This window comes from Corylus avellana, chromosome 4, assembly GCF_965113065.1.
Source record: "Corylus avellana chromosome 4, dhCorAvel1.hap1.2, whole genome shotgun sequence".
Classification (NCBI taxonomy): Eukaryota; Viridiplantae; Streptophyta; class Magnoliopsida; order Fagales; family Betulaceae; genus Corylus; species Corylus avellana.
The window spans coordinates 9,141,976-9,162,579 of NC_142493.1; the positions used below are offsets into that span (position 1 = coordinate 9,141,976).

At 35.5% G+C, this 20,604-nt stretch overlaps 1 protein-coding gene across 1 annotated transcript; it reads right to left on the reverse strand.

Annotated features, from left to right (window-relative positions):
* Positions 1-1,165: 1,165 nt before the first annotated feature.
* Positions 1,166-9,326, reverse strand: GCH (GTP cyclohydrolase II). Its single transcript, XM_059592054.2, has 7 exons — positions 9,167-9,326; positions 7,118-7,514; positions 6,771-6,992; positions 5,997-6,319; positions 3,771-3,900; positions 2,720-3,016; positions 1,166-1,861 (listed from the first exon to the last, which is right to left on the reverse strand). The coding sequence occupies exons 1-7, from the start codon at positions 9,217-9,219 to the stop codon at positions 1,592-1,594; spliced, it is 1,692 nt and encodes a 563-aa protein (XP_059448037.1). The 5' UTR covers positions 9,220-9,326; the 3' UTR covers positions 1,166-1,591.
* Between the last annotated feature and the right edge of the window lie 11,278 nt (positions 9,327-20,604).

Below are 20,604 nucleotides of genomic sequence, written 5' to 3' on the forward strand. Positions count from 1 at the left end.
TGAGACTTTTCTTGGACAGAGGTGAGGCGTGTTTAGAGTGATGAACCGTTTGGCGTAAGCCAAACATTTTTTCTGCTGCATTAAAAATGGGTTTGGATTGGAATGATATTTTTCACGCAGCAAAGAAAATGTTTGGCTTAAGCCAAACGATTTATCACTCTGAACACGCATCACCTCTGCCCAAGAAAAGTCTCCAAAGTCTACTCACTACTTTTAATCTTATCTGCTAGAATATTAGAAACTTATTTGAAAAATCGATTCATTGGAAAATACAGCCATGATTGTTGAGAGGATAGAGAATAAATAACACTTTTTCGGGTTTTTTTTTTTTTTTTTTTTTTCTATTATTTCTTATTTGATAAAGCTCACCAAAATTTTAAGCAAATTGGTGAGCCTGATGCAGAGCCTTTTAAACCATTTTTAACATTTTAGCTACTCAAAGTAGTTTAGCTAGCCTAATTAAGAGTGCTCTGCCCCAAAAAACTTTTCATGCTCAACTTTTTCTTAAAGAGTGTGTTTTTTTGTCTGTCTTGAGCCACTATCATGTTCTCTACACATCTCATATAAAAGCTCATCCTATACAGTTCGCGCGTTAATACATACATATAATTTTGTATTACTTGTATGAATGTATGATAAATTAATAAAACCCTTTTTGCCCATAATGCAACTTAAAAACAATACTTTATTTAGACATAGAGAGCTCGGATCAAGTTCTATTTCAGTCCTTCATAATACTATAACCAATAACTACGATGATTCTGGATCAAGAGTAAAAAAAAAAAAAAAAATAAGGACGTTGCTTGATGTTAGAATTGGTAGCTCATATTAATACCAGTAGAATGTCAAGTAGATGAGAGCGGTGTGAACGTCACACTAGTGACATTCACAGAGCAGGATATTTTAAGAATTTCCTTAATAAGTTCGTACAAGGTTTAAGATTTTTCTATATATATATAAGATGTAACCTTGAATCATTAAGAAAAAAAAATACAATCGCCTCTTTGTAGACGTAGGCAAATTGTCGAACCACGTAAATTTGTGTATCGACTCTTTATCTCTTTTCAATTCTATATTGTTCATTAATTATTGTGCGTGGTAACAACACTTGACCAAACTTTACTTCGGATTGCAATTACAATCATTGGATTTGGAGAGATTAAAATGAGAAATCAAACAGTTGTAACGTTTTCAAGAAGCCATAGTTCAGAAACTCATAAAGCCATCAACGAGAATCCACTTTAAAAAATTGGGAGGATTTCCTTCTTGAGAAATACACTTAACACAGAAAGAATCAATGGCATTACAATAGAGTTGCCACAAAATTTATGAGTTTGGCTAAGCACCTACATTTTGGATTCAGGCTGTGTGTGTATATATATATATATATATAGCAATCATAATAATGAATTGTATCTCATTAATCCATTTGAATGAATATTAATACCACCTTTGTCAAAGCCAGAAGTGCTGTATTCAGAAACAACTTACGTGAGTAAAATTCCTACTTCCTGCTGCACGAACAATCGGCGGACCGGTCAGGGGGGCAAGCGGCCTTAATCCTTTATCCAAAAGAGGCAGGCAACCTGAGTTATGTTTCAGATAGAGCATCAGATGGATTACTGGCACTAGGCTTCCCATTGCCATTGATGAGACTGCTTAAGTGGCTGCTAAATTCCAACCCATAGACATGTCCCATTTTGGCACGCTTGGTCTCCAAATATCTCTTGTTATCCCTGGTAATTGGAGTTACTAATGGGACCCTGCCCACAACTGCCAAACCATAACCCTTAAGCCCGACGTACTTAGCAGGGTTGTTTGTCATCAGCTTCATCGTTCGAACACCCAAATCCCTAAGCATCTGCAGCAACGAAGCCAATAAACTTATATCAAAGCATGGTACACGTAATAGAATTTGGCTTGGGTGCTGTAAAAAATAAAAAAATAAAAATTACTAGTTTTTTAATGGTTCAAATTTAATTCTACTCTCTCGAAAGAGAAAGAGATCTCCTGTAGTTTTTTTACCGTACCTAATCCAAATCCCACGTAATTTATGTCCAAGTATTTCAGGTTAGAATTGCTATTAAGTAATACTATATACTACATCACTATTACACTATGTTGAAGTGGTATTGCCAATCCATCAAGAGCTGATCTAAGGGTAGATTGGCAATACCACATCAACATAGCGGGATAATGGTGTGGTATATAGCATTACTCATTGCTGTTAATAGGTTCCAAGTCTTCTTCAATCTTCTTCATGACCATAGCAAGTACAAGCAAACATTTTAGGAACTGTTGATTCTGTTTATAGTAAAATTAACTGTCAATTATACCTGTAAAATTACAGGTATTCCAAGTTTTTTTTATTGGAGTTCAGCATTTAAACAAAGCAAACATTCATTTTAACTCTTGATTAAAAGCTTGATATACAATTACCATAGCACATTAAATAAGCTGTCAATTATTTTTATTGAGATCAATAATGCTATAATCTTAAAGTTTCTGCTCTATTTATTTTTTATTTTTTGGATGAATAAGTTGTGCTTTATTTATCCATCATCAATGGGATCCAATGCCCAATAAATTGTTGTAAGATTTGAAAGCCTGGCCATTTGGAGGCCACGCTGAAAGATTTCATTTCAAAGTGTTATGGATTAAAAATCAAGCCAAATGCTTTGTCAAAGAGAAATTCAAAAGAAATCCTATTTCAGAGTACCTGAGCACCAATTCCGTACTCTCGGGAGTCAACAGGCAATCCCAACTCCTCGTTGGCTTCTACTGTATCGCGCCCATCATCCTGTAGATTATAGGCACGAAGTTTGTGACCCAAACCAATGCCCCTCCCTTCATGTCCACGGAGGTACACCAGTACACCCCTGCCAGCAGCCTCAATCTGCTGCATGGCAAGCGCCAACTGGTTCCCACAGTCGCATCTGGCTGATCCAAATATATCTCCAGTGAGACATTCTGAGTGCACTCTCACAAGAATATCTTGCCCATCTCCAATGTCACCCTGTTTACACATTAGCTTTGTTAAAATCACTACGACAATGAATAATAGTCAAAAGAAATTTATACCTCAAGAAAAAAAAAATCAAATTCATTCTTAAATTTTAGTGGTCATGCTAGTTGTAATAACCTAGAAAAAAGCGCTAGTCACATTTACGCTATCGTTTCAAAATGACTAGTCAATTTATAACTTTCCTAGAATCACTTATAAAACTCTGTTTCACCTAGTAACTAAGCAATGTGAAACGTAACACTCATAACTATTTTTTTATAAACCACCAACTCTATATAGGCAACTCATTTTTCCAATATAGGACTGGGGTGTTACACTAGTGGTAGCACTAGTGGTAGCAGTGAGAGTTTTGACGCTGTAAATGGCTGACCCAAATGGGATCTATATAATGGGTGGTTTTAAATATTTGTACAAACCTCGGTCTTTTTGATGCATATACGGAGTAATGCATATACTGTGTGTGTTTACACACACATGTAAGAAAAACAGATTGTGTCAACGCGTAGTACAAGATGGAAACCCTAGTACCAAAAGAATTTGTGTACCCTAGTCCTAATGGTACCTTCTATCTATCTAGTTTTATCTTATACTGTTGATAGGTAAATACAACTCATTTACTGATGTGAGATTTAAACCGTTCTCCAAAGACCATCGGCCATTCAATTAATTTTATTTTGGTTCTGCTTCCAATGAAATTAAATAAATAAAAGTTAAAATGAGCAATAAAATTACAAGCATTGCATACCTTAACCATTGCAATATGCTCAATCCCATCTATGATTGATCTATAACAGTAGGCTGTAAATGGCCCCCACATTGTAGGTATCCTGGCAGCAGCAGAGCGATCTACTAACTTATCTCTCTTCCTTCTATACCTGGCGTTTATTATCCATGTTAGAACAGTGCCCTGTTTTATGTTTTAATGAAAAAGGACCAAAACTACAAATAGGATACGTAGCAAACACCACAATGTAGACGTTAAGACTTAAGAAATGCTAAAGATCCCGAACAAATGGGTTTCCAGATAACCATGTGATGCATACTGAAGAAGATCAAACGGATACTAACATAGAGTTATTTGCAAGCAAGGGTAAAACAGTTGACTAAAAGTCCCCAGCTTTACTCCCCCCTCCCCTGGGTCTCCTCAAAACAAACAAACAAACACATCGTGTTACCAGACCCACAAGCACACACATAAATACAGTGTTGAAGACCCAGACAAAAGATTTTGAGGTGAAAGCCTCCTTATTATCCAGTTTGTGTTGGCCAAAGGTACCAGTTTTGTTTGAAGCCTGATAATACTCATCCAAGTCATGCAAGTCTTAAGCAACCAGAAAGGTCAAAGCACCCAAGAGGGGAGACTTTCCAACCATCTGTTGAAAATATTGAAAATTCACGATGACTAGAGTTGGGGATCAAAACTTGACATTGAAATTCAAGAAACAAAATTTGATCCACAGCTATAACTTATATAGCAGGCATATCTAAAAGACATGTTTAAGACATACAGAGAGATGAACACTAATCCATGATGGCGCTTTATCATGATCAGCTTTAACTATTTGCAAGCATCCATAAACCATAACAAAAGATTATATGATTTTCTTAATTCTTATTTCGAATTGAGCCACTGATGACACATAACAAAAAAACCCATGATGACGCTTCATCATCAACTTTTTACTATTTGAAAGAATCCATTTAGAGCATGTTTGAAATTGCATTAGGAAGTAGGGCTTTTAAAGTCAAAAGGAGCTTTATAGAAAAAGCTTCAATCTTAAGCTTTTCCCAAAAGTGCATTTTTGTCATTTTTAAAGTAAAAAAATAAAGAAGTAATTGTGAAATTTTTTACCAAACATACCAGCTTTCTTGGTATTAAAAGTATTTTTTACCCTCTCTAACACAATCCCACTCTAATATAATATTATATGATCTCCTTAGCATTTATTTAGAGTTGTGTAATTAAAACACATGGTCTAGGTTTCTGACGCAGGTTGAATCTATTATGTGACGAACCAACCCAATGAATAAGTTATACTCCAGAAAAGGGCTAATAAAGTTCATTAGGCTCCAAATCATGTAACTGGCATTTGTTGAGATGGCACAGACTAACATTGTGTAGCCAAAAAGAAAAAGAACAATATGAAAGCTTGTGACTAAAGGTGGTGTATTCACATGTCAGACTCAGCAGCTCTGAAGCTGAACATAGACACCACCAACATGATTAGAATGCAATTATTTGTATGATCATAGCATACGCCAACGTCATAAGCATTGTTGTTTGAAAGAAGAATAATAATAAAAAATAAAAAATAAAAAATGATCATAGAATGTGCTAATGCTATATCTACAAAGAAGAGAACGAGAACATTGCTTAGAGCACCAAGCATTATCATATATGCCAAAAGTATACTCTAAGGCATTTTAATCCTATAAATGAGAGGTGTAAGAGTCAAGGTGATATTGAAGATAAATGAATTAATCAATAATTAAAAATGATTTAATAACTAATAAGTGATATAAGACACTCTCACTGTTTTTGCAGTGCAATTGTCAAAGGAGTAAATCATTCAACTACTGGGGACAAAAATCCTTCACATATTCCCCAGCCATATCTGAGCATATCAGCATTTAAGATTTATCATCTATTCCAAAATTTTGACACCAATTACTACAGATTAAATTGGGAAAGAAATTTTAGGGTCTTACGGAAATCGAATAAAAGTGCATTTGGTTTCAATAACATCTATTGTTTCATAGCATATGATATTGTAAAACAAAATTGCAAATTTGCAATATAATAATCAGCTGACTGTTAAAAGGAGGCTGGGTTAAATCAAGAAAGTTGCTCTCCTTAGTAATACATTTTTAACTACAGATGAAGAATAAATACATCAAAAAAGCAAGTTAACCACATGTTTTTGTAAAATGAATATAAAGTAAAAATCTCCAAAACACAGGTAAATCTTACCTAATCAAATCAGCAATAGATATAATTTTCAAGTTCTCCTGCTCTGCAAATTGGCGAAGCTTTGGTAATCTAGCCATGGAACCATCATCATCCACAACCTCACATAGAACTCCAACAGGGTCAAACCCAGCAAGCATGGCAAGATCAACAGAAGCTTCTGTATGCCCAGCTCTTTTCAAAACACCACCATCTCTGTATTTCAGCGGAAAAATATGGCCTGGGCGGTTGAAATCATCAGGATTTGAATCTCTGGATGCAAGAGCCAATACTGTTGTTGCCCTATCACGAGCTGATACCCCTGTGGTTGTACCATGTTTGGCATCCTACAAAACCAACATCCTTAGATTAACAAAGTGGAAATCCATTATATTCATAGAAAAGATTACGCATATAAATGCTTATAAAGCTAATTCATACTACAGTAGAGCAAAATGCTCAATTAAACCTCTTACATCACAACGAACTCTCAGAAGCAACTTCTTTGAGATGATAGATTAAGCTTTTAAAAGGTTTTGTCATTATTGCCAGCATCACAATCACCAATATCTCTTAGATATATAGTTAACATTTACATTTCAATCTGTTAGAATGGCATGGTTTAAAAGCTTATATAAGTGCAATTTTAGGTGAAACAATTGAATTTCAAAAGCTCAAAGGACTCCCAGTGGGATAGGGGTTTGTCTTATTTCCAAATCTAGATGATATCCAATACAAAAATATTGGACTGGGAAAGAAATTCCAAATATAGAAATGTCAACAAGGAAATGTGCATACCACTGTCACTGTGAAAGCAGTAGAAAGTTTCTCATCATTATCCTTCTGGGTTACCATCAAAGGGATTTGTAACCTCTCCAGATCTTCCCCTTTCATGCTGACACACACTATTCCAGTTCCATACTTCACTATAAAAGCCATAGCTTCAGGTGTTGCCAATTGTGCAGCCATAATTAAATCTCCTTCATTTTCTCTGTCCTCATCATCCACCACCACTACAATCTGCATTGCCATGAAATATAAGTGGTGGAAAGATAACTATTAAAATATGCAGAAAATCAAAAGTCTAACACTAATAGATTTGCTAATAAATCTCGTAACAAGACAAAACTCAGGAAACAGGCCACCTTTCCTTGGCGAATGTCCTCTATGGCCTCTGGGATGGAAGAAAAACCTTCAGTAGGGTGATCCAAATCAAATTCATCATTATCAACGGGAAAACCACTACTTATAGGAATGGTATCTGCTGCTAGTGTTCCGAATGCAACTGCATCAGATTGTATCTCAATTCCAACTGATTGATCACCAATGAGAGTGCCATTTTCCTTGACATTATTTTCGTTGGCATAAGACAGAAGGTCACCTTCTCCAGAGATCACTGTAGCTCTAGTTCTACCAAGACCCTTAATACTTAAGGACAATTTTCCACCCAGTTGGATCAAGGGCAAATCAGAAGCATACCCTTTTGCCAAAGAAGGATTCACACTGTGTAAACCATTGAACAATTTGATGTTTTTGCATACCCTAAATACAATAGAAGGTCCATCAGTAGTTAATACAGTAAAGGCGAAAGCAATAGAAAGGAAGGACTTTAAAACTTGGTAGTAATAATCGCATATTCACTAAGAATGTTCACAATGCAATTAATACTTCTGAAATCTGAACATAACAAAGCAAAAACCTGATATTTTTTAAAATTTATTAATGGCAGAACATGATAAGTATTCAGTTTAAGCACCCCTCAATGTCCAGAAAATATCATGGCCTTGAAAAGTGGATACAGTCTAAAAATCTTTACACAAACATGAAACTCAAAATATTAGTATTTTTGATAGGATATGAGAAGGACATGGAAATGATGCCCGTGATTAAACAAATTATAGCAAAGAAGTGGAGAAATTGTGTAGCCAAATCCAAATAGTCGGGTCAAGACTTATAGTGTTTTCGTGGAGTCTTGCCGGGTAATTTGCACAATGTGAACAAAGTGAATTATAAGATGAGGCTCCATGTGCTTCGATAGAATGTTAGATGTTTTCTTGTTCACAAGTAAGAGCAGGGAACTTAATATCAGCTAGAACAGGGGTAAAATAGGTAGATGTTCAAAAGACACGTCAATGTAATGCCCTTCACGCAAGAAGGTAGTTTTTTTAAGTCCTCTCTAGTTACTATGAATAGAAACAGCAAATCGAGGGTCTTTTGGCTTCTGAGAAAAGGAAGGAATTGAATATAACAGCAAATCGAGGGTCTTTTTGGTTCTATTCTCCAGTAAGACTTTTCTCTTTTTATAGTCACAAAAGATCAAAAACACTGCAAAAGCACATTTAAGGAACCTATTTTGGAAGAAAGATACGTTAACAGGCGTATTTTCTGAGAATCATTTGACATTAACCGAAACCACTAGAGAATCTTGCTCTTTGTCTTTGTCTGAGAATCTTGCTCTTTGTCTCTGAAACTGAAACCACTAGAGATGGTATGTTCTTGAATTTATTTATTCATTCTCCAAAAGCTTTTTGAAAAAAAAATAAAAAATTGTTTCCGAGAACAAATCAAACAGGAAGCAAAATTCGAATAATCGAGTTATATTACCTAAGACCCATCAAAGGAAAAGCCTAGACTCATAAAGCTCATGAAATTGTGTGGTTTAGCATGGTTGTCCTTTCCACCACCCAAACTACAGAAACAAGTGACAATGGATTCTTTTTCTTCATCTCTATTTGTTCAGCAATTAAAATGAGAAGAAACATTTAATTCAACATAATAGCATATGCGTCACAACTTATACCTTCTCTTTAGCACTAAAAGTTCCATATCCATAGAAAAGTTGGATTCAGATCAATATAAGGGAAAACCCACATCCCCATACACAATATCTATGACAAACACGGACCAAGCAAAGCAAAAGACACCAAAATAGTTAAACCAACATGTTACTTTTGCTATCATAAAGATGACGAATTTGAAAATATGACGCAACGGATCATTAACGTGCACATATTTTGTAAGCAAATCGCATTCAAACAAGGAATTGTGCAAAATTTGACAAGAGTAATTTCTAAGAGAAACCCAACAAAAACCCAGATGGAGTTCAACTCCAAGGATCATTATGCGACATGTAAAGGTGAAAAAAGTACAAAATAAAAGCATTAGATGGAGAACGAAATGAAAAAAGGACATACTGTAGGTGAGAGAGAGCTGTTGTTGAAGGAGAAGAGACGTTGGTGAAAGCCATTGTTTGTTGCTGAAAACCACCCAACAGCACAAATCTTAAGCTTTTGAACGCCCTTCACCAAAATGGGTTCTCTTACATATATATATATGTGGGGAAAAAGAAGCAAATTTGAGAAGGCAGGAAGAAAGAGATTACGAACCAACGGCGAATTGTATAAGGAAAAAAAAAGTCGGTCATTTGCTGGTGACGTTGCTCTGTCCCCAACCAATAAGATCACACCATCATTCTATAATTTTTTATTTTTTCTTTTCAATCTTGCTTTCCGGAAAATTTTTTATTTTTATAAAAATCATTATATCAGCTATCTTCTATAATAAATATATTGATTTACTATTAAATTTATATGAAACTCACATAAATTTACAAATTTAATAATAATTCATTAAATTTATAAAATTAAATAATTAAAAATATGATGTATAACACGCCTCATAAAAAATTTGAGAAAAAAAAAAATATAAACTCTTAGGTTTATGTGTCTTGTACAGTGGCTGTTCATAAATAAATAATTGTTATTTATGCTTTTTTATTTTTGGCCTTTGGCTAACCCAATAAATGCTCTTAACTTGTTATGAAACAGTTAATTTAGATAATTAAGTAATAATAAAAAATATAAAAAATAAAAAGATGGAGAAAAAAGTCAAAAATTCCTTTAGTATGCCTCTTCATATTGATGAATAGAATTTTTCTTGAAGAACTTTCTTTAACATGAAGTATTTAGTATTTACTAAAGATTGTTATAAATATATAAGTCTGTATCTTTTGTTTTCCCAATTGTTTGACTAAAATGTTTATGAAGCATGATCATTGAAGGTGAAAAAAAAAAAAAAAAAAAAAAAAGATGGAGAAGAAAGATAAATATTTAAAATAGGAAATTTAATAATTTTTTTTTTTAAGAAAAATCAATATTATAATTTTTTTTTTTTTTAAAAAAAAAAGAAAATCATTCCAGTCTCATTAATTGATTAAAGATCATGAGTATAAAACTCTTGCATCACAAGCAAAAGCTTTAAAAAAATCATAGCCGAAACTTCGAAGTTACAAATCATAGATACATACATAACAATTTGACGTTCAAGACTCATCTATGACATATCAATTAATAATTTATTTGATATAGTGAAACAGAAACTTTCAATTGAATGTCATGTTAGCTATTAATAAGACTTTGACACATGTTTGGGAAATTAAATTTCATAATATGCATCGAGTATTTTTGTTAATCTCCAATGGGTAGTTCAATCGGCTGAAAACTACACTTCATTAAACGGAAGTCACTAGTTTGAATATCTCTTCTTATTGTGTAGACATGTTAAAAAAAAATTACTTTTGTTAAATCACCCTACAAACTTATGTAACAATAGTTATAAATTTTGATTTCAATATAAAATAATTTCCATATATTTAGCTTAGGCATTTTACTTTGTTTTTACGGTTTTTTGTGTTTTTTTTTTTTTTTTTTTTAATGCCAAGTCTATAAATATATATAAAATGTTGGATCCGATCAGAAGAAGGCGGGTGACATATAGATAAGTTCTGTGCGGGTGATGTAGTTATTTTGCATAGGCCAGTAACCGATTGAAAGTGGGGGAAAGATGTACGGCTGAGATTTCTGTCTCCATCCATTATTGAATTAAGCCGCCCGAATGATTACAGTTTCCTTTCAAGATGCAAAGTTTCATTTGCTCGCACCTCTTCATTGACAAATTTGACATTGACCAGTCCATTGACTTTGACCAATTCAACAATTCTGGAAAGAGCGATGATAGAGTTTACGCCCTTCGTGCATCAACAATGATGCACGCCAGGTTTTTTTACATCATTGTTGATGCACGAAGGGCGTAAACTCTATCATCACTCTAAATACACCAAACACCCTGTGCTTGTTTGCCAAAGTCTATTAATTACGAAATGTTAGAGAGTTAAATAAATAAATTTTAAAAAAATTTTAAATTGATGTGACAAATCGTGAGTGGTAGATAAAAGAGAGAAAATTATATTTTTTTTTAATTTAAAAACTCTTGTCACATTAGTTTGAAAATTTTTTGGGGTTTATTTATTTGACTCTCTAATACTTCTCATAAATTATTTCTAATACTCTTTTTCTCAAAGCTAGCCCTTAGCATTCTTACTTTTTACATCACATCAATCATTTTTTTATCACTATTCAAATAAAAAAATTACTACAAAACAAAATTTTTTCACTTTTTCATACAAAACATTCTAATTTTTTTCTTACGTCAATTAAATCTGCTACAATAAAACTCCGCCTCCTTTTTAACTTCCTTTGGCAAACAAGCCCTTAGGAAAAGCTTTTATGGGTAGGGTTGTACAAACAAGCCATTGGTTTCTTTCATAATCTGATAAATAAATATGCCCTTTGAAAAGGTTGTCTGTTCACCATCATCAGGCATCTTTCATGGGAAATCCATCACCCAGCAGGTTATGGTTTGTGAGGTGCACATTAGTTTACCATACATTTTTTTCATTTTCTACTTGAGCATACTATAGTAGTGATGACGGATAGGATTTTTAGTTGGGAATGATTTTCCTTTGGTACCAAAAGTTTGCCCCGTGCCAACTCTCGTTTGTAAGACACACATATCGATGTCAAATTGGGTTAGCCATATGCATGCATGCTTTATCACTTCCTTATTTAATTGCACCATTTACCATATATTTTGTAAGGTCACTGAAATTAATTAACTGATAAGAGCTACTAAGACCCTTTAATCAAAGAGCCATATGGTAGAAGGGAAAATTTCTCTTATTCCACAAAATAGCCATACAACTATGTCACGCCAAATTAATGGCCAGAGCAAACGGTAGCTGTTAGAATGTATGATTAAGGGTTTTAAGTGGTAATTAGGATTTTTATGTTTTCGTAACTTGACTAATGATAGAGAAAAAGAAAAAAAAAAAAAAAAATACCTTCTTGGGAAGTTCATACTTGAAATTCGCGTGCAAAGTAATTGCCCATGAGAACACCTAAACATTTAACTGTCAAGCTTGATTATTTTCATCGCTATAAAGTATGCATTTTTAACATAAATTGACTGATTGACATATCTTTAAACATATGTTGTGAGCCCCAATGTGTTTTATCTATGAACCAATTATGTTCAGAATCAGAAATTATTAATAATTGTATGGTATACCACCATTGGAAAAAGGGGTGAAGGATATGAGGCATGTGCATACCACAACAGACAACAGTAACCTCACCCGGGTATTATGTTACCTAATATTTGTTTAAACAGCCCAAGTATTCACGTTGGGTTGTGTTTCATACATAGATGATGAATAACAAGATTATAATATTTGAATATTTACAATTATCTAATTTGTAGTATTTGAATTCAAGTTATTTAATTTGTACTACTTGAATTCAATCTAAATTGTGGATAAGGATGTGTTCCAATACGCCCCCTCAATCGAGACAGAGGGGCAAAGACATTGAGATTGGTCTTTAGAAAATTGAACCGAGTGACAACAAGAGGCTTGGTTAAGACATCAGCAATTTGATCTTTGTTGGATAGAAACTTGACGATGAGACTTTTGATTGCAACCCGATCCCGTACAAAGTGATCATCAATTGCTATATGCTTGGTCCTAGCATGAAAAACTGGATTTACCGACAAATAGGTAGCACCGATGTTATCAAAAAATAACATTGGAGCAATCGGTAGAAAAACACCTAACTCACTAAGGTGAGATTGAAGCCAACATAAGTCTGCAACAATGTTTGCCATGGATTTATACTCGGATTTTGTGGTCGAGCGAGACACTGTGAGTTGCTTTTTAGAACTCCATGAAAGTAGATTAGAGACAAGAAAAATACGGAAACCCGAAGTGGACCATATGTCATCCAGACAACCTACCTAATCAGCATCTGAAAAGGCAAATAGTTAATTTGAGGAGCACTTTCTGATAAGAAGACCATGATCAATAGTGTGTTTCAAGTAGCGTAGGATTCGCTTGACAACAAACCAGTGGGTGTCTCATGGCTCATTCATAAACTGAGATACTTTACTAACAGCAAATGCAATGTCAGGTCTTGTGATGGACAGGTACTGCAAGGCGCCAACTATACTCCGATAGAGAGTTGCATCATCAAACTTTACACCATCAAATTTGCTAAGAGTTGTAGAGGATGACATGGGAGATGTAATAGGTTTTGCTAGGGACATGTTGGCACGTTTGAGAATATCATAAATATGCCTTTGTTGACAGAGGTGAATTCCAGCAGCAAACCAAGAAACCTCCACCCCTAAGAAGAAGTTCAACTTTCCAACATCCTTGATTGGAAATTCGGCAGAAAGCTAATGAGGCCATTAATTGCAGTGGGAGAGGAGCCTGTGAGAATAATGTCGTCGACATACACAAGAGCAAAAAGCTAAACACTGCCTTCAGAAAAAATGAATAATGAACTGTCAGACCGAGATCCATGAAAACCAAGATCAAAAAGTTTAGAGTTAAGTTGCTGAAACCATGCTCGAGGAGCATGTTTTAAGCCATAGAGAGCTTTCTTGAGATGACAAACAGCAATGGGTGCATTAGCATCAATAAATCCAGGAGGTTGGACCATGTAAACAGATTCTTGGAGAAGACCATGAAGGAACACATTACTCATGCCAATCTGTTTAATTTCCCATTCGGCAGTCACAGCAAGTGAAAGAACAGTTCGAATAGTTATTGGCTTAACTACTGGACTGTAGGTGTCTCCAAAATCAATATCCGGTTGCTGATGAAAGCCCTTGGTAATAAGGCAAGCTTTATATCTTTCAATACTACCATCAACCTTTCTCTTGAGGTGAAAAACCCATTTCGCTCCAACAACATTCATAGAGGGATTGTAAGGAACTAAATCCCAAGTCCCATTTTTTATAAGAACATTGAACTCCTCTGTCACTGTAGTACGCCATTCTTGGTGTTTGGAGGCAGAGGTGAAGCATGTGGGTTCTGTATCATGGGTAGTGAGAGAGGTATTTAGGGCATGAGGTGAAGAATATGTAATGGTGCCATTTGTTTGAATTTTTGGTTTATGGATATTGTTTTTTGGTAGGCTGGAGGAAGTCACGAGTGGCAGGTAGTTCAATAGAGGAGGCATCAAGCAGTGATGCAAATGTGTCAAGGGTGATATTTGATTGAGACTCAACAAGAGAGAGACTCATGCGTGGACTGTGAGAAGATTGTTGCGTGAGAACCCGTGTGTTTGAAGATATGGGAGACAAAGGTGACATTAGTGGACTTGGAAACCTGCTGTGCAATAGAGATGAATCTTGAAGTAAAGAGACCTTGAAGATGTGGACTTGCAGTGCAAAGGAGATAGCCGTGTAGTTTGAAAATTGTGGGGCAGAGAGGTGAGTCGTGGACTTTGAAAACTAGTGTGCAAAGGCGAGGAATCTTGTGGGGACACGGGTCTGCTAGGAGATGACTTGTTAGGAAGTAAAAAAGACTTAGATAATGGAGATATGTGAGACAAGGGTGACACAGTTTTTGAAGAGGAATGTTGTAGACAAAAAGACTTTGTAGAAGAGGACTTGTTGGGTGAAGAGGACAGCAGTGTACGTGGGAGTTTGCTGTGCGGAGGAGAGAACCGTGTGATGTCCAATGGAGAGACCCATGTAAGTGGAGACTTGCTTTGCAAAGGAGAGTACCGTGTAGATGTGGCTTTGTGCGAAGATAATACCAATGTAAGGGAGAGACGTTAGGAGACCCTTTGTGCGAAGATAATACCCATGGATGTGAAGAGGGTATTATGGACATGGAACCGGTTTGGGTGGAGATGAGGAAAAATTTTGAAATGAAAAAATTGATTCGTTGAAGATAACATATCTGGTAAGATAGATTTTTCTAGTTAGAATATCGAGGCATTTGTAACTAGTGTGGGGTTTGCTATATGCCAAAAACACACATGATTTGGATCGGAATGAAAATTTGTTTGTGTTATACGGTCTTAAGTAAGGAAACACTCACAACCAAAAGTCTTGAGAAATTTATAATCAGGAGTCTCACCAAATAAATTCAAATGGTGATTTTTTTTTTATTGATGGATGAAGGCAAACAATTAATGAGAAGATTGGCTGTGTCAAAAGCTTCGTCCCAAAATTGAAATGGGACTTTGGAGTGAGAAAGAAGAGCTAAGCCGGTATCAACAATATGGCGATATTTGCGTTCCACACTCCCATTTTGATGAAGAGTGTGAGGACATGTTTGCCTATAGTTGATACCTACAGAGCTAAAATAACGTTGTAAGGGAATAAATTCTCCTCCTCCATCGCTTTGAACTGATTTAATAGGGAGATTAAAAAAATTTTCCACTAAAGTTCAAAATGTGACAAATGTGGAAAATACATCAGATTTAGCAATTAATGGAAAAAGCCAAGAGTAACGACTAAAATCATCAACGATGCATAAATAATAGCATTTATTATTCTTTGAAAGAGTTGGAGCAGGGCCCTATACATCAAGAAATAATAAACTTAAAGGTGCAACAAAAACTGAGGGTGATGACTCAAAATGTAAACGGTGCATTTTGCCTTGCTGACAAGCAGAACACACTTGTGAAGGCTTATTTGATAAAGTCGGAAGGCAATGTTTGGACAAAACATTGCGGACAATTCAGAGAGCAAGATAGCCAAGTCAACGATGCCAAGAATCAACCAAGACATGCTCACCATGACACGTTGAAGGAAATTGAAAACGAGACGAAGTGGAATGAGATGGCCAGACGTAAAGGCCACCTCTACTCGGGCCATGTAGTAGCAAACGCCGGGTACATAGATCCTTAACACAAAATTCAAACGGATGAAACTCAATGAAAACATTATTATCACGAGTGAATTGATTCACTAAGATTAAGTTTTTCTGGATGGCAGGAACATGCAACAAAGATTTTAGAGAAAAGTATTTGTGTGCAGAATGTAATGAAGTTAAACTAGTGTGTAGAATATTCAAACCTTGACCATTTCTGACATGAATCTGTTCATTGCCAGCATATTCCTTTGCTGTGATATTTAGGTTGGTGAGGTCATTGTTCAAGTGATGTGTAGAAGTCGTGTCAGGGTACTAGCTCATATCCAGAGAGGATTGATTGACAGTGAGAAAAGTTGCAGGGGGAGAAGGCATCTGGTAAGTATGATCAAATCTGTTGTAGCACTTAGTTGCAGTGTGACCAATTCGGAGACATAATTGGCACGTGGGTCTGTTGGAAGAGCCAAAAGGTGAAGAGGAGGGACCACGGCCACGTCCCCTACCACGGCCACGTCCACTAGAAGGACCATTTGAGAATTGGCGTTGAGGCTTGCCATGTGATGTGATATGGCGTTGAGCAACATGGACGCGGAATTTGTTAGATCTGGAATTTTATTCTTCATTTCAAGTCGTTGCTCAAATGTGAGCAAATGAGCATAAAGGTCTTCCAAAGAAATAGGCTCTAGACGGGTTGTGAGAGAAGCAACCAATGAATCAAATTCAACTGAGAGTCCTCCAATTATGTAATATACTAGATATGAATCCTTAACAGGTTCTTCAACAGCTGCTAATAGATTGGACAAGTGTTGGGCTTGCATGAAGTAGTCAGCCACAGAGAGGCTGCCTTTCTTCATTGTGGTCAAGCGAAGGCGAGTTTGCATGACACGAGCTTTGGCTTCCGAAGCAAACACTTTTTCCAAGATTAACCACACTGCACGTGAGGTTTTGATTCCCACAACATGGGATAAAACTTCTTCTATGATGATAGAAATGAGTGCATTGAGAACTATTTTGTCTTGGTGATACCAGGTAGAGTACTCTGGATTTTTGACCAAGACTGATAGAATAGATTCAGTGGCGACGAAGTCAATGAATTTGAGAAGACATATAGATTCCTCGGTGACAGATTCATATAACTCATTTCTCTCAAGGTATGGGACAATTTGGGTGCGCCATATAGGATAATTATCCCAAGAAAACTTGACTTAAATGTAGTGATGGAGAGAATGTAAGGTGGTAGGGGTTGCATAGTGACCATCGGAGGTGGTGGAAGAAGAAGCGGAAGTATAAAAAACCATGAGATCAGACGTATGTCAATGAGAGCTCTGATACCATATTATGTTACATAATATTTGTTTAAACATCCCAAAGTATTCACGTTGGGTTGTGTTTTATATATAGATGATGAATAACAACATTACAATATTTGAATATTTACAATTATCTAACGTGTACTATTTGAATTCAACCTAAGCTATGGATAAGGATGTGTTCTAATACCGGGGTTGTACCAAATGTCCCATAGAACTTACAAATCATACTGTGAAGTGAAGGGATTAAAGGTACAAATAAATCATATGGAGGATATTTTATTACTTTGATATATGAATTGATATTGCATTTTGCGTTTCATGAGTATGGTTTTTTGCCTTTAATTGAGGCATGGTTTCCTGAGTAGAGTATCTTAATATAATTACTAAACCATGTTTCTCAATGGACAAATGTTAGTGTAATATTCCTCCTAAATATAACTTATATAAGAATGCATATTTTAACCTTAATTTTGTCCCCAAATCATTGCATAGACTAAGTTTCGTTGGCGATTTACTTATATATATATATAAAAGAGATGCAAGGTAAAAATAGAGGTAAGCTCGTAACACTTATATGATTCCAAAACATACATTTTGATTTTATGGTAACATCTCAAAAGTTAATTAATTTGAGGGCGCTACATGAAACATTGCCCTGATGATGAATTGGGGAAAAGTTGGTCTTGTTTTGCAACCACTAGGTCATAATATGCTAATGTGTTGATTAACACCTGCAAACATGCACAACACCACCACTGAGTGGTTTTTATTAACCACCTTATAACCGTTAATCGCACTAATTGTTAGCCGCTTTCAAAATCGGTTAGTAAAGTGGTGTTTTTAAAACCGCTAGCTGCTTTATATATATATATATTAACTTGAAACGACGTCGTTTCAATCATCTTAGGTCATATTAGATAAAAGTGCCATTTGGTTCCTCCATTGTGAGTGCTTTTAACTCAATATTTTATCTGCTGTATTTATATTTTAAATATAATAAATGCTAACAAGTTAAAATATGATTTACTTAATTTTAAAATAAGAATATCCTCGTCATTTTGAAATATAAATGATTAATTTTATGTTTAAATTAAATTTTATAAATTTAATAGTGTATATGCTAGAAATTTTTTTAAAAAGTGTATATGTTACCACATAATAAATATATTATCACATCATCATTTAAATTTTTTAAATAATATTAAAATGCAAAATATTAGCCGTAAAATGAATCCCCATATACTATTCTATAATAATTGAGATTAATAAAAATCAATTAACTACTCTAAAAATTCCAATAGAACATCATTAAAAAAATGGATAAATGCAAAATTGATCCATGTGGTTGGTCTAATTTACAAATCACTCCATATGATTTAAAAAATAATTTATAGGTCCCTAGGGTAAGTCAAAATAATATTTTATTCCTTAAACTCATTTTCTGTTAAATGACTTAATGGAAACCGTTACATTACCACATTACACCCAATAAAAATAAAACACGTGTTTTTTTTTTTTTATTGATGCTTTTAAAAAAATGACAAATAAGCTTTTTCACGTCATTTTGAGACTCCAACAGACACTCTACGTCAAATTAAATAAACCTAATCCATCTATATCTCCTGTGCCGCCGTTATCTTCATCTCCCCCAACGATTCTTGCCGTCGTCTTCATTTTCGTGTTCATGCTGTCGTCTTCATCTTCCCCACCGATTATTGCATCCATCTCCAGGTGAGCTATTGAGTTTCGTAGGATGACTGAAATCAAGGTGAAAGTAAAAAAGCTCCAAAGCAAGGTGGCTTATCGTCGTAACGTTTCCAGCGATTCTTTGACGGCGATTTTAATCGTACTACGAAACCCAATAGCTCACCTAGAGATGGACGCAAGAATTGGTGAGGAAGATGAAGACGATGGCATGAAGACGAAGATGAATACGACGACAAGAATCGTTGGAGAAGATGAAGACGAATAAAAGAATCGTTGGGGAAGATGAAGACTAATGAAAGAATCGCTGGGGAAGATGAAGATGACGTCGGCACATGGGATATAGAGGGCTTATGTTTATTTAATTTGACGTGAAGTGTGTGTTGAAGCCTTAAAATGACGTGGAAAAACTCATTTGTCATTTTTTAAAAACACAAATAAAAAAGAACACGTGTCTTATTTTTATTAGGTGTGATGTGGCAATGTAACGGTTTCTTAAGTTATTTAACGGAAAATGAGTTCATGGAGTAAAATGTTATTTTGGCCTACTAGGAACCTATAAATTATTTTTGGGAAAACTTTAGAAAGCTCCCCTGAACTTCCAGCCATTTTGACATACCCCCCTGAATTTTCAAAACTCTCACTTAGGCCCCCTGAACTTTGATTTTCTCTCACTTTGGATCCTTTTAACTTTTTATACCCATTTTACCCTTAACTAAAACGACGTCGTTTTGGACTCCAAAACTACACCGTTTTGGGCTCCAAAACTACACCGTTTTGGGCTTCAAAACTACATTACTACCCAACCCAAAACAATGTCATTTTAAGCATAATATTAAAAAAAGAAAAAAAAAAGAAATTGGGGGTGGCAAAATGGGGTGGCCGGACCACCCCATTTTTGGCCAAGGGGGTGGCTGGAGGCACCCCCTGGCTGGTCTGGGGGTGGCTGGACCACCCCCTTGGCCATGGGGGTGGTCCGGCCACTCCCAAAAGACCAAAAAAAAAAAAATAATAATAATAAATCGGGGTGGGGGGGAGATCGTGGGGGTCGCTGGATCATCCCCAAGGGGTATGGGGTGGTCGAAACCACCCCAGCCCCTTGGTGGTGGTCTGGCCACCCCCATGATCCCCCTTTTTTTTTTTTTTTTTGGCCAAAGGGGTGGTTCGACTACCCCTAGATCGGCCAGAGGGTGGCTGAAGCCACCCCTCCCAAAAATGAACCACCCCCAGAATCGGCCACCCCCGATTTCTTTTTTCCTTTTATTTTATTTTTTATTTTTTATTTTTATTTTATTTTTTTAATTAATGCCAAAAACGACGTCGTTTTTGGCTGGGGTAGGTGTTGTAGTTTTAAGACACAAAACGACGTAGTTTTGGGGAGGGTAAAATAGGTATAAAAAATCAAATTATTTGACTTTAACGTTAAAATGGTCAAAAGTGAGAGAAAACTAAAGTTCAGGAGGCCTAAGTGAGAGTTTTGAAAATTCAGGGGGTATGTCAAAACGGCTGAAAGTTCAGGGGGGCTTTCTGAAGTTTTCCCATTATTTTTTAAATTATAGGGAGTGATTTGTAAATTAGGCCAACCACATGAATCGATTTTGCATTTATCCTA